This window comes from Drosophila santomea, chromosome 3L (genome assembly GCF_016746245.2).
Source record: "Drosophila santomea strain STO CAGO 1482 chromosome 3L, Prin_Dsan_1.1, whole genome shotgun sequence".
Lineage (NCBI taxonomy): Eukaryota > Metazoa > Arthropoda > Insecta > Diptera > Drosophilidae > Drosophila > Drosophila santomea.
This window is the reverse complement of record NC_053018.2, coordinates 11,485,685-11,505,696: the sequence shown is the minus strand read 5'-3', so window position 1 is coordinate 11,505,696 and position 20,012 is coordinate 11,485,685. Positions and strand designations below refer to the sequence as shown.

Sequence of the window (20,012 nt, the reverse complement as noted above, 5' to 3'; positions counted from 1 at the left end):
TGGTTTCGATGTTCCGGGGCCTTTTTGGGTTCCGGGTTTTTGTGTTTCTGTGGGCCAGCGCAAGCGAATGCGGGCAATTCGCGTCTCTACAATCCGATTCCGACGCTTTTCCCTTCTGTTCTTGTGTGTTTTCTGTCTGTTTCTGTTTCTCTTTTAAATTAAATGCCAATAAATTTGCATTTTTTGTTTTTTAGAGCCACACCCCCGCTTGCCACTTTTACGCCCATCATCCAGCCCGGCAGCAATTGCTCTAAGTGCGGAGCTGTGGGGCAAAAAGTGTCATTTGCTCTGCTCACTCGTGCCTTCGATTTGCTTTACTTTCATTTCGTTTCGTTTGGTTTGGTATGGTTTTTCTTTTTTGTTTTTTTTTTGGTGGTGGTCTGGGTTGAAAAAGTTTTTCAATTCCCGAACCCACACAAAATGACCAAGTTTAACTGTCGCAAATAAATGTTAATTTGTTTTAATTTCGAGCACATTTATTTGCTAATTTCCCTGACAAGGCAGTCTAATGGAAAATGGATTTGGATTCGGATTAAAATAATTTCGTTGGCATGCCAGCGAAGGCTGTTCATTTTGTTTTCCAAACAATTAACCGCGACAACTAACTGAAGGTATCTTTTGGGAAAATGGAATATTATTGTCTGCTGGATTTAATCACAGGGAAAGTAAATTTAATTGAATCATTAGCATCAGACAGTAAATGGAGTGCTACCCTTCTTAGACATGAGTTTAAGGAAAATGCCTTTAGGTTCCTACACGAACATAGAAAATACATCATTTAACATGAACATTTTGCAAGTTGTAGATACTTTTATTAAGATTTGTGTGTAATATTATGCAAGTGCATATAGAAGTTTACCAAGTAATGTGCTGTTTTAATGTCAAGCTACTGCTAAATAAAAGAAATAAATAATTGAGGTAGTAAAAATTAATATATACATATGTAGTTATATACTTAGTTCTTGTGAGGGGGCTTTACTGTGAAAGAGGGTTGGTAACTTTTCTACTTTTCTCGAACACTCACCATTCATGTTCATTTGTATCTACATCTGCAATGTTCTTTTTCACTTTTTTCACCCAGTTGCCGATTTGCACAAACAACTTCTGTTTGCTGTTTGTTATTTTGCCAGCACACAATCACATTTCCGCGTATCGCGTGGTTTTTGTTTGGACATCAATATTATTGAATATTTTTCCAGAAAAATATCACTTCGAATTGCTGCCAAGAATATTGACGCAATTGTAATGGAAATGATAACATCTCAGCGCAGTGGTGTGTGTTGCTTTTTCATAGTTAAATCTTACAATTATACATAAAAATTGAACTTTTTAAGCATTTTATTCAAATGCAACCCTTTAGCGCAGGAAAATTGTCGCTCAGAGTCATTTGTCCAATGCAAATAACAAATGCCGAAAGTATGGCAATCCCTTTTAGAACTTGTAGCTCCTTTTCTACTTTTCTTGCAAATTTTGTCCCCTTTTCGCTGCTGTTGTCCGTTTCGTTTACATCAAGTAATTGAAATAACGTTATTTACATGACAAATGTCAAATATTTGCAAGTATACAAATATTGATGCCGCGAGCACATTTAAACATGAAAGCAAACAAACGGACTTCGAGTCCGATTCCGAGTCCGAATCCAAGCCGGATTCCAATTCCGGTGCCAGGGAATCCGAGTAGGGGGAAAAGGACCTCAAGGATGAAGACATTCTGCACTTGCTTCAATTATGCGTGAAAGGGCCAGGGGTTGCGGGGGGATGTGAAATTGAAGTGAAACTAAAGCCTTTTGCAAATAGTTGTTAAAATATGTCAATAACCTTGCCATTTACTGGCCGGCCATCCCCAGAATCGAGGCGTTCTCAGAATCAATAGTAAGAGCCCTGGACAAGAATTTCGGACAGGACCCTGACGACCAAGTTGATGGCTACACACGGAGAAAAGAGTATAGAAAATAAAATACTTTTAAGCGGCCACAAAAATATTAGGTAATAGAGATTAAGATATAAACTTATGTTTAAAAAGCTTTAAGAAGGTAATTTCTTACTCGTTGTTAGTTTGTTATCAATGAGCATATACATTTGTTTCAAAGTAATAATTTCTAACACCCAAATTAGGTTGTATTTTTTCCAGTGCAGGTCCGAGAAAGCAAAGGGATGAGAACTAGTGATGCACGGCAAAGACGACTGAAGGGACGGAGGGTAAAACGTAGTATACACGAATAAGCGCAGAAAATGTTTAATTAAATTCCGGGACACATTTGGCATGTTACATTGCTCCACTCCGACCACAGCCGTATCCGGAAGGGGGCGGGTCCCGTTCTCCGGACTTTGGGTGAACTCCCCGGGCCGGACTCATTGGCAAATTGCAGAATGCTGCCAGCGGAACACGCCTCCTGCTCCTGCTCCTGGGACTGGGACTGGGACCTCCTGCGCCCATCCGCCGGTTAACCGAACGAGACTGGAACAGAAATTGCAATAAAAATGCCGAAACGTAGCAGAAATTAAGCAAAGCAAATTATGTCGTTGCCTAAGCTATTGACATTTTCCTTGTTTTCCTCGGCCTCGCTTGTTTTTCCTGCCATTCTTGTTTTGCGCCCCCCAACTCCGAGCTTTCCACGTTGCGGTTGAGGTCACCCAGTTGAGTGGTGCTCAATGCTCTGGTGGTTTCATCTAAGTGGATTCTCTGTTCTAGGTTCTCTGTTCTCGGTTCTGGGAAAACTCCTTTAAGATGGTAATTGCATCTTCCCAAACTTGCTGATTATTTTTATGATTTTTTCCTACCAAAACTACTTTTCAACAACTACAACAAATCAGAATTCAGTGCTAACTGAAGAACTGATAGCTCAGAACACATAATAATATGACCTTCTAATCTGAAAATCCAATGGCCACATATTTATGGAACAATTACATTTTGAGCTTACATTAATCGCTACTTTCCAGGACTTACAAAGTGCTAAAACCTTCCATAAAGGATAATTGCTGTTCCTTCATCTTAAGGTCAAAGCCATAGCTACATAGTTACATAGATACATAGTTCCCTTGGCCAAATTAGAAAGCATCGCGCCCGGCCAATTAGGAAATAAATTTTCAACCAAAAAGAAAAGCAAGCTGAGGGAGAAGAAAAAAGATGATTTAACTCCAATTTCGAAGAGGTTTTTCGGGGCCCTGAAACGTGCAATCAAATGAGCGGGCAAATGGCTCATTTCGAGGCTGTAACTCATCCGAGTGGGGCATTCATAAAACCCCATAAGTATAGACTCTTTACTGCACTCTGTCTGTTATGCTTTGTTCTACGTTTGGGCTCCGTTCCGTTTATGGGGATGCTATTTGTAGATGGCCTTTTAGAGGCCGGTCTTTTAGGCATTTAGAGTCGACTCCTCGAGTTTTACGATCTTCCCCGACCGACGCGACGGTCAGTCTTAATGATTGATAAACCACACGGGACCAATCAACACCAAAAGGGCTCTCTAGAAAATCAAATCTGCGCGGTCATCCCATTTCATCCCGCATCGCTTCCTATGCAAACTGAAAACTGAAATCGTCTTTGGTCATATCCCCCCTGCCCCCGAATGTTTCTTCATTTTTTTGTGTTTTTTTTTTTTTTTTTAAGATGCACATCAAATTGGCTAAATTGTCGTGAGGCTCTGGGTTTTAAGGCAGCATCCAGGGGACTCCTCCTTGGAGTTGGAGTAGGAACTGGAGTTGGAGTTGGAGATGGAGTTGGAGATGGAGTTGGAGCTGAAGTGGATGTGTGGCTGTGCCTTGTTCGTATACCAGTTTCTTTATTACAAAAAGGGGCTTGGGTCAAACCAACAACAATCGCGGTCGACGGCGACGACGTCGTAAAAGAAAACAATATTGTAAATAAAGTTTAGACTTTAAGCCAAAACTGGTTTTGAATCCAGCGAAAACAAGATAGGAAGGCCAAGCAAAGGAATCGACTGCAGTTTACCTTCTAAAATAGCTGCATTATGCTAAACGAAAATACAGAATTGTTAGCACTACTATTATTAAATAATATTATTATAAATATAAAGGGGCCTTTTACAATATATTTTAAAATATATACATATATCTCGAAAGGTTTTCAATTTGCATTTCTTTCCATCTTTAATATGCAAAATATTGTAGAGCATATGAATGCCCTGGATTAATTTGGAATACCTTTGCAGGGTATGAAATCAAAGCCAATAAACATCGTGACTCTTGGCAACTGGATGTTTTTGTTGTTTCTGCTGGTCTTTGATGACTTTTTAACAAAAGTCGATGCTGCTGCCACTGCAATTGTTGTTTTTTGTTGGTGTCGATTTTTACTTTGTTTTGAATTGCCCTTTTGTGCGGAGTATTCAAAATTCAACGCCAAGTTTGCAGACGAAAATAAAACGAATAGCGCAAAGTGCCTGCAGAAATTCGTATATCGAAAAACTTTTTGCATTGCATTAATTGATTAAATTCTAGGTGCAGTGTATAAAACAAATTAAAGTTAACATGTTACGTAAAAGTTATAAATGATAATTATAGCAACCGCTGTGGGTGGAAATACGCTTAGTGACGAAGAGCACCTGCTTAGCTATTTCAAGCAGCAAATGTGTAGTTTAAATCTCACTTTATCTCGGTATTCTAGAGATTTCAGCCAAGAGCATACGGATTTCGGCCAACTATCCGTTCGAGCAACTTTCTTGTTTTATTATAATTTTCTTTTCTTTTTTCGGGTTTGTTTGTTGTTTTTGGTTGATTTTCTTATTTTGTGTTACCATAAAAGCAGTTAAACCACAAACCACATCCATAGCCGCAAAACTTCTTGTTCATAAACAACAGCAACAACATTGGCCGGACTTTGGGACAGACTCTTTGTTGTTTGGCTGGCCGAACCACTTTGGTTTAATACTCGGTGTCGGTCGCTGGTGGTGCTGGTGGTGCTGATGGCGGTAGTGGTGACTTGGAGGTTCGGTGCCTCCACTCCCGCCCCCGAAGCCAACAACACTGCGGACTTGGCCCAAACACCATAAACATAAAACAAATCTATGACACGAAACAGGTCTACCAAAGAAAAGACCACGGACGGACTGGGTCTTCTGGCCAACTCTAGTGGGGATGCAGGGGGCTAAGATCCATAGAGAGAGAGATCTGATTCGAGTGGAGAACTAACCTAGGTCTAGGAACGAGTTCCATCCAGCTCTGTTCGGTTTTATTTCAGCCAAACTCTTATTTGCTTTTTTTTTTGTGTATTTTTTATGCACATGTTTATGGGTCTTGAGATAAAAACTATTATGATTGGTGAAACGTGCAAAAAAAAAAAGAGGCAATAGAGAAACGCCAGCAGACAACAACAGACAACAGACGAAGAACGAGAAACAATCTTGACAGCATCTGTAGATGGAGGGCTTTTGCACTCCAGCACACGACTCAATAGCTATATGCTATATACATATATCTATATCTATATCTGTTTGGCAGATATGTATGCGTGTGTGTATGTGTTTGTGGAAATTTATGCCCTGGCATAATTAACTTCAAAAATGATCTCATAAATTCATGTCGCGTTCGCCGCTTGATATTGTTTACATACAGTATCGGCATAGGTTTTGAGCTCCAAGATCCGAGATCCGAGATCTGAGATCTCTGGGATCTTATGGTTCTTGAAGTGGAGCACAGCTGAGTGCACTTGGAGCCACATCGCCATTACCAGATGGACCAGTTGGAGCTGGCTGAGAGGCTGGGAGGCTGGGGAGCCTCAAGAGCTTTCGAATGGTTCTCATTACCGTTTCCTGTTATGGGCAGCAAGTTGTCCCCACATTCGGCGAAGTGATAAACTTCAGCGATAGATACTGTCGAGCCATCGATCACGATCCACCATCTGGATGTGGCGAATCCATAAGTGCGCGACGTGTGAATCCCTCGGCAATATATATTGATTCCATTTAAACAAAGGTTTACCATATAAAAGGTTCCGGGTAAATAGTAAGTAATAATAAGAAATATACATTTTTCTATTACCCATTAATTGCAGGAAAACATTAAGTAAATGGTGTTGTAACGTAATGAATATATGATTTGCTCAAGTACTCACATTAATCTGCATGTAGATACCATTTTTATGTGTCGGATTTGTTTGTCATCAATCAAATTGTTAGGCTGGTTATTTTTAACATTTAATCATAACTTGTTAAGGCCAATATTCTTTGCCACACATAAATTAAGTCATTTTAAGTCAATTAAGTCATATCTTTACAAGCCATCGGTGAACCTAAATGTCAATAAAATTATGAAAAGACAAGACGCATTTGACACCAATTAAAGCTGCCTGTAAATGGTTTAAAGCGGCCATGTTGATGTGAATAATTAAACTGAATCGATGGCTTGTTGCTTCGTCAAATTCATTTAATATAACTTTTTTTTTTGTATTTGTATATTTAGACTGAGCTAATTTCGTTAGACAATCGATAATTGTTAAGCAGCTATGCCAGGTCGGATCTCAACTTTTCTTCCGGGAAACCTTTTCTTTTGGAAGCCATCGTTCTTAGGAACTCCCATCCCCTTTTCCTTTTTGGAACCCAATCAGAGGCTACGCCCCTGCAGCAATCGAGCGGAAAACGAGAACGGTGGACAAAAAAAAATAAAAGAAAAGGGGGAAGTTCGTGGGGAGGCAGCATAAACTGCGACTTCCTGAATTTAAAAACGCATTATCAAAGGCACATAAATAAAGGTCGACGACCGACAGGCGGCAGGCGGCAGTTGTCGCTGCCGTGGGGAGAAATCATTGAACGAAATCGACATTCGGCACCGAGCATAGTAAAATTTATTGCACTTTTTCCGCTGCCGCGCAATCCTTTGTCATGGCCCACAAAAAAAAAACTAAAAAGCAAAAAACAAGTAACTGAAAAAAACCCACTGTGACCCAAGCAGCAGCAACACTTTCAACTCCAATCCGAGAAACAATGAAAACTCTTTCAAATGCAGCGGCAGCAGCGAAAACAAAACGAGAAACACATTAAGCTGAGACCTGGAAAAAAGGCAACGAAAAAAAATAAAGAAAAAACATTTTTCACGAATTAACGTGGCCAGTGAAGCCGAACAGCAAAGGTTTTTTATAATTGATTTCCTGCGATTGCGGAGCAAACGAATCAAACGAGAAAGAAAAGCCTTCAGCAACAGCAGCAAAGACACTCAAAAAAATATTCTACAGAATATTCAAGTAAGCTCACAAAATGGTATAACATACAGAAGTAACTAGAAATTGTATCTATTTTTTATTAGTAATTTTTATTAATAAACTGGACTACAAAACTATATTGCTTGATATATTATTATCATGAGGATACTAAATATTCTGACATCCCAATCCTGCATTTGTAAGCTGTCAGACGTTTGTATTTCTTTCAGTGCAACAACCTGAGCTGGTCCACTCCGAATCGGACTACCGTGCAAACCCATTTCGCAGTTAACAGCGCAACAAATAAAAATAAATTATACCAGAAAAAATAGCACAAAATATTGTTGGGGTAAAACACAACGACCAATGAAAATGTGCACATACATTTATACGTATATGTATACACACATTAGTTTATTTGTATGCAAGTCGTTGCATTGGCGAAAAGAGAAAACCCAACAACAAAAGATGAAAATGTGGAGAAAGGGAGGTGGGCAGGTGGAAAGGTGAGCTAAGAAGGTTGCAAATCAAGCATCAAAGTGAAGTGCAGGGTACCAAGGCGGCCAGACATACGAGACTTCAGATGCACTTTGCACATAGGAAAGTCTCAAGTATTTGTTGACCCAAAAGAAAGTAAAGTAACTTACTGTTAGCTTTAACCATATATTTTTGTATTATAATAATATTTAGATTTAAAAGTATAAGCATATTGCATTGTTTCAACATGCAGATCTACAATAAAAGATCATTTTTATTAACACATTTTCTAGTTTTATTTCTTATATACAAAGTAAACACGATCACTTGTATCTATAGGTATTTTTTTAGATTTTGGTAAGGGAATGCTTTTCACACTAGCTACAGGTGTGGCAGCAAGACAACAAGTCTAGGTGCTAATACGTTTTCTAGTTTATAACATATGTACCTGCCTTTGGGTAGATATTCCCCCCCATCATCTTGCGTTTGGCTCAGTGGGTCAGTTCTCTAACGATTTTATTACTACTTTGGTACCTGGTGATACCGTATAACTCACCTTAGGGGATGACAGCACGCACTTGGTCTCACGATCCGGGGATGATGTTCGTGGATAGATAATGCCATGATGGCATGACCCATATCAAATCAAACTCCCTCGCAGACGCAGCGTACCGCAGTCCAAAAAAAAGGTTAACACAAAACCAAAAAAAAAAAAAAAAAAAAAGAAGGAAAAAATGAGGAAAAAATGGAGAGAAAGAAACGCTGAACACAACAATAACAAAGTGGATGGAAAAAAGTACGACCATCAACACGATCATCAACGAGAACCATAAATAAGACTTAAATGGCATGAAAAAGGCAAAGCAACAAAAACAACAACAATACCAGCAACAACAACAACAACAGCAACGCTGACTGCAATCAAAACGCAGGCTATGGCCATTACAGCAACAACAAAGTTAACCACAGCAAGCAACTGAAAAGAAAAAGCAGCGAAAAAAAAATACAACAAAAATTATCAACAAAATAACAAAAAAAAATCAAAAACACCACACGAAGTCAACGTTATATATCGCCTATAAAAGCAACAACAACCACATCGAACGGCCGCACCTTCGATCCCCCACACACACACACATCGACACGTACCTGTATAATCTCGGTTACCATACACACACATACATACGTACATATACGTACCATACGTATAACTCTGCCGCTTCCTCTTCCTCTTCCTCATGCTCCAACTTTAACTCCGATTGCGACTCCAACTCCGAATTCGAAGGAGGAGCGAGGAAAGAGGAGCGAAGAGCAAGGAGCAGGGAGCCTGCAGCGCTTGGGGATCGAGCGACCCAAAATGACGGAAGACAAAAAATGGGCCAACTCAGGGCACCGACGTATGCAATACCCTTGAAGAGAGCTGGCATAGAGAGCTTGATATAGGAGCTTAATATCGTAACAATGTTAGAAATAAATGTTTTTCAGATCGTTGTTATATGAACTGTAATAACATTACCACATATATCATAACTACAACTATTTCTGCTATGAAATATATTTATATTTATGAATTATATCTTTGTTTTTTGGATCCTGGGAACTAATAACAATACTTGTAAAATACTAGAACTACTAAAAGAACACGATTAGAAGAACATGGTAGATATGAAATAAACTCCATCAATTAACAAAGCACCCTAAATACACATTAAAAATGGTAAAAGTAACAACTAATAGCCACTATCACAGCTTGGAAATCAAATTATGTTAGTAAATAAACAACTGGATTATGATAGGTGTAAAATGGAGTTACCCACATTAAGCATAACTTCATACTGGTTCAAACCATCCTCGTAAAGGGTATCAGCAATCACATCCAGCGACGGACGCGTGTTGCCCCACCGTATCTTTGACTCAATCTCGAGCCCGGCCGAACGGTCTTGGATCTCTGGGACCCCATTCGATCTGCGTTCCCCCATTCCCCCCAAAAAACCCCAACGAAGTGGTTCTGGGTTGGGCTGGGCGATGGTGGGGCGGAGATAATTCGAGGCGAGTGCTGAGGGCGGCGATGATGAACCCTCGCATCCAATTGAGGGGCGGACGGCAGTTTCGTTGCGGTTGAAGTAAATCGATGGCGAGGAAATCCTGCGGCTCTCAACGATCAGAGATCAGGTCCAAATGTTAAAAGCATAACCTGAGCAATTAAAATACCTCGTTTAGAGCTACAATAAATGGATTAGATAAATAATATTGGCGCCGTACAATCCTCTGAATATTCATATGTCTGCTAAACGGATTGGGACCACAAGCTATTTAATAACAAAAAAAAAAAAAAAAAAAATGGCTTTGCGAACAAATGTGCTAATATATGCAAGAATATGTTAAATACATAAATAAACTACAGACTGAGCAGCCAAATATGGCAAAATCAAACTGGGAATACTGATATTTATAGTCGCAAAAACGAGACAAACGATTTTCGGCCAATATTCAAAATCATCATCAAAAATTGCAAAAAAATTTGAAAAAAATTTAATTTTTTTTTGAAAGCACAGTTCGATTGGAAATTTAATTACGAACTTAACGAGGTATGACATTCCATATTCAGACCAATATTTCGAATGTTCTGATCAAAAAACTGATATTTATAGTCGCAAAAACATCAAAATCATCATCAAAAATTGCAAAAAAATTTTAAAAAAATTTAATTTTTTTTTGAAAACACAGTTTGTTTGGAAATTTAATTACGAACTCAACGAGGTATGACATTCCATATTCGGACCGATATTTCGAATGCTGTTATGAAAAAACTGATATTTATGGTCGCAAAAACGAGAAAAACGATTTTCGGCCAATATTCAAAATCATCATCAAAAATTGCAAAAATATTTTAAAAAAATTTAATTTTTTTTTGAAAACACAGTTTGATTGGAAATTTTATTACGAACTCAACGAGGTATGACATTTCATATTCGGACCAATATTTCGAATGCTGTGATGAAAATACTGATATTTATAGTCGCAAAAACGAGACAAACGATTTTCGGCCAATATTCAAAATCATCATCAAAAATTGCAAAAAAACTTGAAAAAAATTTAATTTTTTTTTGAAAGCACAGTTCGATTGGAAATTTAATTACGAACTTAACGAGGTATGACATTCCATATTCTGACCCATATTTCCAAAGTTCTGATCAAAATACTGATATTTATAGTCGCAAAACCCAGAAAAGCTATGTTCGGTCAATATTCAAAAATCAGCATAAAAAATTACAAAAAATGTGAAAAAAAATTTTTTTTTAAAACACAGTTCGATTGGAAATTTAAATACGAACTCAATGACGTATGACATTCCATATTCGGACCAATATTTCCAATGTTATGGAACATTATAAAAATAAGACAAAATTAGTGAAACTGTGAATATCTAGCACCCTTTCGCTATATTTATACCTAGATCAGTGTAAATGATTAATGCTTTACTATAGTAAGTAAGAAAGTTAATAATTAAGTTAATGAAATAAGTTGCTCATTGTGTTGTTGCTGCCAGTGGGACTCATTCTTTAGGGTATCAAAACCGGCCGGGGTTGGTAAACAATGCTTGTTTGTTGGCTTGACTGGAAGATTGTTTTGCAGACATAAATCTCAAGACCAACAGACAGTCCGAGTGAACAGATGGGGTCCACAAAAAAAAAAAATATATATATATGTATATAAAGAAAAAAGAAAACCCGCAGGGCTAAAAGCGACCCAGACACAGGTCCACAGTAAATTCACTTTACTTCCGTCGAGTGATTTCAAATTTGTTTTATAGCCAATACATTTTACTAGTGATTTATCAGTTGAAGGCAACAGCATTGCTCTACGTAAACTATTCCGCATTAAGTACATTAATTTGATTTCTATTTAGTTTTTGGTAAAAACAAATACTGAATGACCAAACTCTTTAATAAGAAAACAAATGATCAGATGATTATTAAAAACATGTACCATTTCAGTTGATTGCATAGACTTTTGTACAGTTTTGCATACTATACCACAAAGTTAGGATCACCAAGTGTATGTCGACTTCGTCTAGAGTGGCTTGGCCCGAATTTGATTTTTTTTTTTTGGTTTTTTGTTTCCCCATCGCTTTTGGCAGTCACTTGAGTGAGGTTTGACTGTCTGAGAATCGGAGTGTCTGGTGGTCGGCTTATGTGTTCATTTGTTTATCGCCGGGACAGAAGTTGAAAACCAGTTCCCCCAGATGAAGTTCTATCGTAATTGCGTATAACTTTAAGTACAATACATTAAGGTCTAATTGACAGACAGACTGGCAGCCCCAAGTCGATTTCCCCCCTGTCATTCTCTTTGCCTCTTCTCTTGCCAAATTAATCATCAGAATGCGATAGATGTGGCCCGTGTTGGTGGTGTTGCGATTTATTATTATATTATATAAGCATGCTGAATTACGTAAGCACTTGTCGAGCAGTTGCCTTATGGCATTAAGTAATTTGGATCTCTTGGATCTGCGATGCCTTCAGCCGTTTCACGTCCATGCGATTATAACGCTGACTGAGTCATTCAATGTCGTGTAATTACAGCCCTATCACAGCAACAGAATCGATCGTATATGTTATATATATATAAATATATTCTCCAGGCAGCCGATCTCTTCCTGAAGTCTTTTGTTTACTCGTGCATGGAAAATTGATTAGGCTAAGTGCAATTAAAAGTCCAAGCGTTTTAAATTTATGAGTTTGAGCAGAACAAAGGGAATGACTTGGTTGAACAAGGAGGATACTACAATTCATCATCAATATATAAAGAGTTACACTTTTTATTATTGAGTAAATATATCTTACAAAAATATTTTCATCACATAACTGAAATGTACAACGTTGTTTTCGAGTGAGTTTAAATTTTTAACTGATGTGTGGCATTACTTAAATAGAAATCAGAACTAGGACAAATAACTCGGATGTAACTATTTGATGTAATTTTGAATATCTCGTGACACATTTCTCACAGTGCATAGACCATACAGATACCCTTCTCTTAAAGTTGGACAAGCGAGTCAAATCATCATTTAGACCGGTTAACTAATGGTACAAGTAAAACCGCGGCTTTTCAGTTCAGGAAAATGCCTTGCCAGCGAGGTCTCATAGCATTGATCTGTCTCACGATCATAGTGGTTATTACGACCATCTGCCAATCTTTTCATACGAATTTTCTAACAGTGGGCCGCAATGGAACGTTGAGATATGAGCCCACTGAACTGGATCTTGGCCAGATGCGATTTCTCGCCAGACTCTCTGATTCTGAAAGTCTTCGCCAAACTGTGCAAAGGATTGCGATTAAGAGGGTACCAAGCACTTCGGGACATTCGAAAGTGAGAAACTACATAGTGGATTACCTGAAGAAACTAAACTGGAACGTAGAACTAGACATTTTTACCCAAAAAGTGCCTATTATGAGTGCCGTAACCTTCCACAATATTGTGGCACGTCAGAATCCTCGGGCCAAAAGATACCTAATGTTTGGCTGCCACTATGACAGCAAGTATTTCAAGGATTTTGATTTTATGGCTGCCACGGACTCGGCAGTTTCCTGTGCTCTGATGTTAAATATGGCAACAATTTTGAGAAACCAGTTTCATAATCGTTCCGATATCAGCTTAATGCTGGTCTTCTTTGACGGCGAGGAGGCATTTGGGGAATGGTCGGCGGAGGATTCACTCTATGGCTCCAGACACTTGGCGGAGCTGTGGGAGCAGCACGGTTTCCTGGATAGAATAGACATCTTCCTGCTGCTGGATCTCATTGGAGCCAAGGATGTGGTCTTTAAGATGAACATTCCAAGTACTTCTGGCTGGTTCCGCCGACTTGTCCAGCTGGAGAAGAAGCTATTCCAGGCGGGCATCCTGCCACCAGAACGTCCACTCTTCAAGTTTGAGCCCGGCACAGATATTGATGATGACCACCTGCCCTTCGTGCGACGCAACGTTCCGGTTATCCATCTAATTTCCAATAAATACCCAGCAGTTTGGCATCTAGCTGAAGACTTGGAAAGGAACGTGGATTACAATACTACGGAGCAAGTGGCTCTTGTTCTGCGAATGTTTGTCATGGAATACCTCAGCTCGGCACCTTCTGCATCAAATACCGTTTACCAGTAATGTTTAAATAGCTTTATAGTTTAATTAATCATATCCATAGTATAGCAATTTTTCTACAAGCTGCTCATAAAGGGTGAAGTAACTTTTAGTTTAAAATAACTTTGTTTTACATTGTTACAGAGGTGCCATTTCGTGGAATGGCTAGCTTGAAAGCACAAAAAGTAAAAATCAAATGAAGGGGAAATGAAGTGCTTTGCGATCGTTTCTTTATTAATAACCACAATTCTGACTTGGCCCCAAACCGCAGACTGTGCTGTGTGTTACTTTTCGCCTCTGCTGGCAACCGAATCGTATCAAATTTCCATCCATCCGCCATCCGCCAACGTTTTTCCGCTCCCCAGTCGGCAAAAAGCCATCAGCCATCAGCCATTGGGCCACGGGCAACACTCGAAATTTATGTACGCTGCTCCCAGCTCGCTGAAAGCAACACGAAAGTTAATTAAACTTGAAAATAATAAAAGCAAAGCGGAGCAGAACAGAAGCAGCACCAGAAGCTTCCAGCAGAAGGATGTGAATGTGGATGTGGATCTGGATCTGGATGTAGATGTGGATGTGGATGTGGCGAATAATGAAACACAAAAAGTGTACATCACAGCCAGCGGGCACTGAATGGCGGACACGGGTCCAGAAATCGGCTGGGGACTGTGCTTGTATATATGTATATATATGTATATATCCACAGATATATGTAGATGAACTGGCGAAGGCACGGAGGTCGGTCGGTGGTCATCATTAGCATATCGCCGACAGCGGCGCGAAAAAGGGTTCCCATTTGAAAAGTTAATCGCCAGCTGATGCTGCACTGCGATTGCGAGTGCTGAGAAACCAGTGGTTGGGGGGTAGGGGAGTGGTATATAGGGGGAAAAGGGGGTGACGATGACTGCGTTGACACTGACAGCCACCCAAAAAAAGAAAGGAACCCCCCAATCCCAGAGCGACCCACCGAAGGCCATATCCCTGTCGTCGGACCTTATCTGCGGACTGCAATAAAAACGGACAATAATTAAAACTGGCAAATAGAACTGGCACACTGCGACTGTGTGCACACTTTCCAAAAAGGGTTTTTAGAAATGTCCTTTAAATTGCGAAGCCTCTTAAAATTATACAGCTTTTATTTAGGTTTTCTGAAAGTTGTTAAACTGTATTAAAAGCAAAGTATATCTGCTTTAGAGTTTAATCCCTAACACTTTAGTTGTGTTGATAGCTGTTAACCTATATAAATCATATTGTTTAATACTTATTAGAAAGATAAATCTTATTATTCTAAATCCAAATAATTTGTTTTTTTAATACCTTGTTAAGCAATTATTAAACTGGATCAACATTTTATTCCATCTCAACTAGTTTTTATTGACAATGTCCAACTTAGCAGCATTTTTATATTCACTTCCTAGTCATAAATCAGTTATGCAAAGATGATTAAAATTTTCATTACATGGTTTTAATTACCCGAAAAAAGTCGGAATACTTTTGCAGTGCATTCGAAATTGATTAAGCCCCGAGGGAAATTGTTCTTTTGACTAAATACTGATAGCTTGATATTTCAAAGGAGGCCCTTTGAGCCTTTGAAAGGATTTCTTTTCCAATATTTTTGCAAGATTATGTTTTTCACTCCTTTTCCTTTTCTTTCCCTTAACTAAAAACAAGAAGATTCCCTCATTACCACGAAAGTCTTGCCCAACATTCATTAACAGTCTGCAGTCATTCGACTAACCCTTTTCTGCTTAATCAACAAAAAATTGTGTACTTACAAATACATATAATTCGTACACTGCGTTCCATAAGTATAAGGGTGCACAAATTATTTAATGCTAATGTTCAAATGAAGTTTTTCTTTTGCAATCGTAACAATAAGTACTTTACGGATATGTTGTTTCTCATGTGTATAATTTTGCAAATAGGTTAACTTACAGTTATGGCAAGCGCTGTAGAGGAAAAAACTTATCACATTTTCCGGTTTGCTCGCTGTTTGAATTACTGCAGGTCTGCCTTTTGCTGGCCTCCTGTTTTTCTTTATTTTTGTATTTTTTCCAAACAAATAACCGTAAAAATCTTTGCCATCCACATCAGTCGTAAAAAGGGGATTTCATTTTAATTACATACGAATTTCTTGTTTTTTTTTTTTCCACTCAACTCAACTCAACTCACCTCACAGATTCAGATTCGGATTCAAATTCAGATTCAGATTCAGCTCTTGCTTTTTTGGATTTTGGGTTTTTGTGTGTGCGCGGTGAATGGGTGCGAGTGCATCGGGTTCGGATGATGATGATGATATAGAGAGTGCCTAACCCCCGAGCTTCTTTGTGAAACGCTTTGCGCCGTGCCGTGCCGTGTGTTGACTTTTATAATTAAGCCCTTTGTGTACATTTCCAGTTGACGGCATCCCCCGGTGGTTGGGGGGACAACCACCCCTGAATGTTCACCTGGTTTGCAGGGGTTGGGGGGGGCAGCATCATAAAAAGGATTAATTGTGCGCAATTAAAGAAAATATATTACCAAGTTCGGGGCCAAGTTTCGTAACGCTTTCGTTATTATTTGTTGTTTGTTTGTTGCTGCTGCTGCTGTTTGTTTCTCGGTTTTTTTTTTGGTGTGTCCTCATTGGATGCGAAAAGTTTGCCACCATTTGAATTATGCAAAATCATTTAAATGCGTCGCCCCGAAAAGTTTTGCCAACATTTCTCCGCCGACTTAACCACTTTGGCATGTGTCCCAGCCTCTTATTGTTATTGTTGTTTGCCAGGGGGTCTTAAGTTCATAATGTTCGTGGAGAGCGTTATGCCCAGCGAAGGAAAAAAGGGCTTGAGTGGGTGGTGGTGGTGGTGGTGGTGGTGGTATCCCTATCACAATTGCCAGGACAATGGAGGTGGCATCTCCCTTTCCTGGCCGCAACTTTCCATTCCTTGCCTTGCCTTTCCACATGCGTTCCCGGGTTAATTGCTCAAGTTCAAAATTAAAATATTTATTACAATGAAAAACTTTGGCACTTTCGCGACGCCAACGTGACGAACAAAAGGCAGCTTACGAATAAGTAGTCCTTTCCCCTTCCGCAAAAGTTTCCATTTCCTTCCACATGGGAGTTGTTTAATTTGTTTTCCGCTTAGTGATGTTTGCCCGAGTGTGTGAGTGTGTGCCTGTGTTTGACGAGCCGAGGAGGAAAGCTCTTCTGAAAGGTGCAATGGAGACAATGGGACTTGTCATAAATTAAATAATAATACAGGAGTGCAGAAGAGCTGGCTTCTAATTGACACACAACACAACACAAACTGCACTGCCTTTGTGTATCAGCTTTTCATTGGAGTCAATATTTTGATGCTTGTAAATGTAAATATTTTACTATACTATCAAGTCTTTAAGTAACATATAAGTAGTGTTTAATTTTTAATGAGCTTTGTTCAATTCATCGCAAAATTTCTGCTTCAATATGGTAAGAAAATATATTAATAATTAAATAGTAAGTTTCAATTGCCAAGCAATGGAATCAAGTACCATAAAAGTTGTGGTTAATTTTTAGAAGTCCAGTACATCGCAATATATCTGTTTCAATATACAAGTTTATTATTTACTTGAGCAAGCAGAGTATTTTCCTGTTTACATTTTCACAACCCACGATTTCTGCTGTTCCAACCCCAAAGAACTTTTCCTCTTTGATTCGTTTAGCAGCTAGCCAAATACTCTGTTTGCCATTTGATTGATTTTATTGTTGGCAATGCGATTATTCGAGACCAGACCCTCGGGATGCCGAGATCCCGCCATTTAATAAGCTCGATTCCCAACCTCTGGTGTCTGGCCATTAGAACAGGTGTTGCCTGTGGCTCTGCTTCCCTTCAATCCGCCGCGAAGATATCGCAGGGGGAAAGGACTGCAACATGTTTGCCAACGCTTTAAAAATGTAACATGCGGTGCTTTTTCATCAGCCTTTGGCTAGCTTTTCCTCTATTTCCCTTCGCAGCATCATACCAACATCTCGTCCTCGTCTCGATTATCATTTGAGTGTATTGAAAATTTGAAACGCATGAATAGTCAGCCAGGCTAGATCGTCCTGCGGCTATATACAATGCGATATGTGTGTGTGCATACGGTTTGTATGGACGGCCAAACGAGGCATTCCAAGGGTTTATCTCAGCACTTCAGTTGGATTTTTCCGGGGTATTGGGCGGATATGGCGGATATGGCCAAACACATCCGTTGGCAGATGTTTTTCACATGGCTCATGGCGGAGTCGCCAATACAGCAACACATGTCGCTATACCCTTTCGATAAAGGATGGCGTTTCTTATAAAGATTAGTAGTATTTGGGTGAATAAAAAAATAAGGTAATTAAGAAATTAAAGAAAAACAAATATTTGTTTAAAAAACAATTCTTATTGTATTCAAATACATAATATTTATTTCACTTATTTTATTGTATTATTATATTACAGGGTATGTCAGTAGTGGGCACCCATTAAACTTGAGCGGTGCCCAGAATGAGCAAGTGTAGCGGAAATGATTTGGTAGCTCCAGTCCCTAGGCACCCTGATCCACTCCAAGCTCCTTGGTCCCTGGTGGAGCAAATTTTCAGCTCCACTCACGATTTGTCGGTGATTGAAAAGTGTTTTCTGTGTGTTGCTGCTATAAATTGGAGTTTTCTATTATTTTTATCGGCTGGGCAACAGGCTGTACGACTTGTCGGGTAGTTGCGATGCAACGCCATATGATTGGCCCTTGATCAAATATTCAATAAAAGTTAGTTAAGAAAGCATGTAAGTAAATAAACACTTTAGTTATTGTATTAAGCCAATATATAAAGAAAGAAAGGGAATGGTGTGCCACAAAAGCCTTAAAAACTGTAATTCATATATAAATTTACCTCGAAAGTAGATAAGTGCCTCGAATTTTCTAATTAATTAGATGCCTAGATACCTTATATGCACTCAAACACATTTTTGCTATTCTATCGAAAGGAAAGATCTTTAGGATCTGATTTAAGCATCGCACATTTGCAGATGAATGATGATATTTTGCATAGCAACTATACTTAATATACAATTCTTGTGTTGTGTGTGTATTTCATATGAACAGAAACCGTCTATTTTTGGGCCAAATTAAGCGAACTACTTGGTTTTAGCTCGAATGTGGCGGCATAAGAATCTCTTTGCCAGCTCTGTTGGGGATGCTGAGGGCCCAATTCATTTGCAGCAGTACTTTTTGCACTCATCGTGATTATCATCAGCCTCCCTGCTCGTTCGTCATTATCGAGCCGGAGAACTTCAGCTGTCATTACTTTTTATGGCCCAGCAACATGATGCACTTGCCCGGCCCCATGTGGTTGAGCCGGCTCTGCTGGTGAAGGGGAAAGTGGGGCAGAGTGTTTGGATGGTGGTGGTGGTGGTGGTGGGTGGTGGTCTGTTTGCGTTGCCGAGGCTGACTGGCAGTTAAAATATAATTTCAGGAAAGAAATCATCATAGAGCCCGAGCAGAAGCCCCAGCGTCAAGAGGCAGTAAAAGTAAAACATCAAAGTGAATGCCAGGATGGGGCCGGAAGGGGTGGGTTGGGTGGTGCAGGGTGGTGCCGGGTGTTGCAGGGAGGTAGCTCCGTTTGTCACCGCTTGGGGGCGCCACGGGCGGTGGTGGTCGGTGCAGGCGGCTGTCAAGAGTGAATTGTGAAAGAACGCATTTATCCCAGGACCTCTTCCATCCACATGCGTCTGCAGCACACACCACATGCCACACTGCCCCCTTTCTTCAGCCCGCCCCCTTCTCCCTCCACTGTTATGTTTCATTTTTCACTTATCTGCATGTGAGTGAATGCCCTACAGAGAACAAAAATTGCAAGAAAGTGTGCACATATTTGTGATATAGAAATTGGACTGAAATCAAAATATTACCCTTGAACTTTTACTTATTCTATACGTCATTGTAATCTTAAGCATTCCCAAAAAACATCCAACTTTTCTTTTCAAAATTTTCAATTTGAATATATTCTTTCTTTGTGTAGCAACTATGACTGGCATCCAATTTCACCCACACCGGCTTTGTGCTGAAAATTGTCAGCCGTTTGATTGTGTAATTGATTTAGCGAGAAAACTCGCTCGCAGATAGACTCCATCTGCCCCTCGGATACCCTTCACCACGTCCCTTTGGCAACCGTCAATCCGTTTAAAGTCGTTGGCTAATTAAGTTGCGTTCCAAAATGGCAGCAAAGTGGAAAATGAAGGGGGATGGCTGGAAAAAAATGCGATGA

The 20,012-nt window shown here is 39.4% G+C and overlaps 1 protein-coding gene across 1 annotated transcript; it reads left to right on the top strand.

Annotated features, from left to right (window-relative positions):
- The first annotated feature begins 12,734 nt into the window (after positions 1 to 12,734).
- On the top strand, positions 12,735 to 13,888 carry LOC120449958 (glutaminyl-peptide cyclotransferase). Its single transcript, XM_039632659.2, has one exon. It carries the CDS (start codon positions 12,755 to 12,757, stop codon positions 13,787 to 13,789), a length of 1,035 nt encoding a protein of 344 aa, XP_039488593.1. The 5' UTR covers positions 12,735 to 12,754; the 3' UTR covers positions 13,790 to 13,888.
- Positions 13,889 to 20,012: the final 6,124 nt, after the last annotated feature.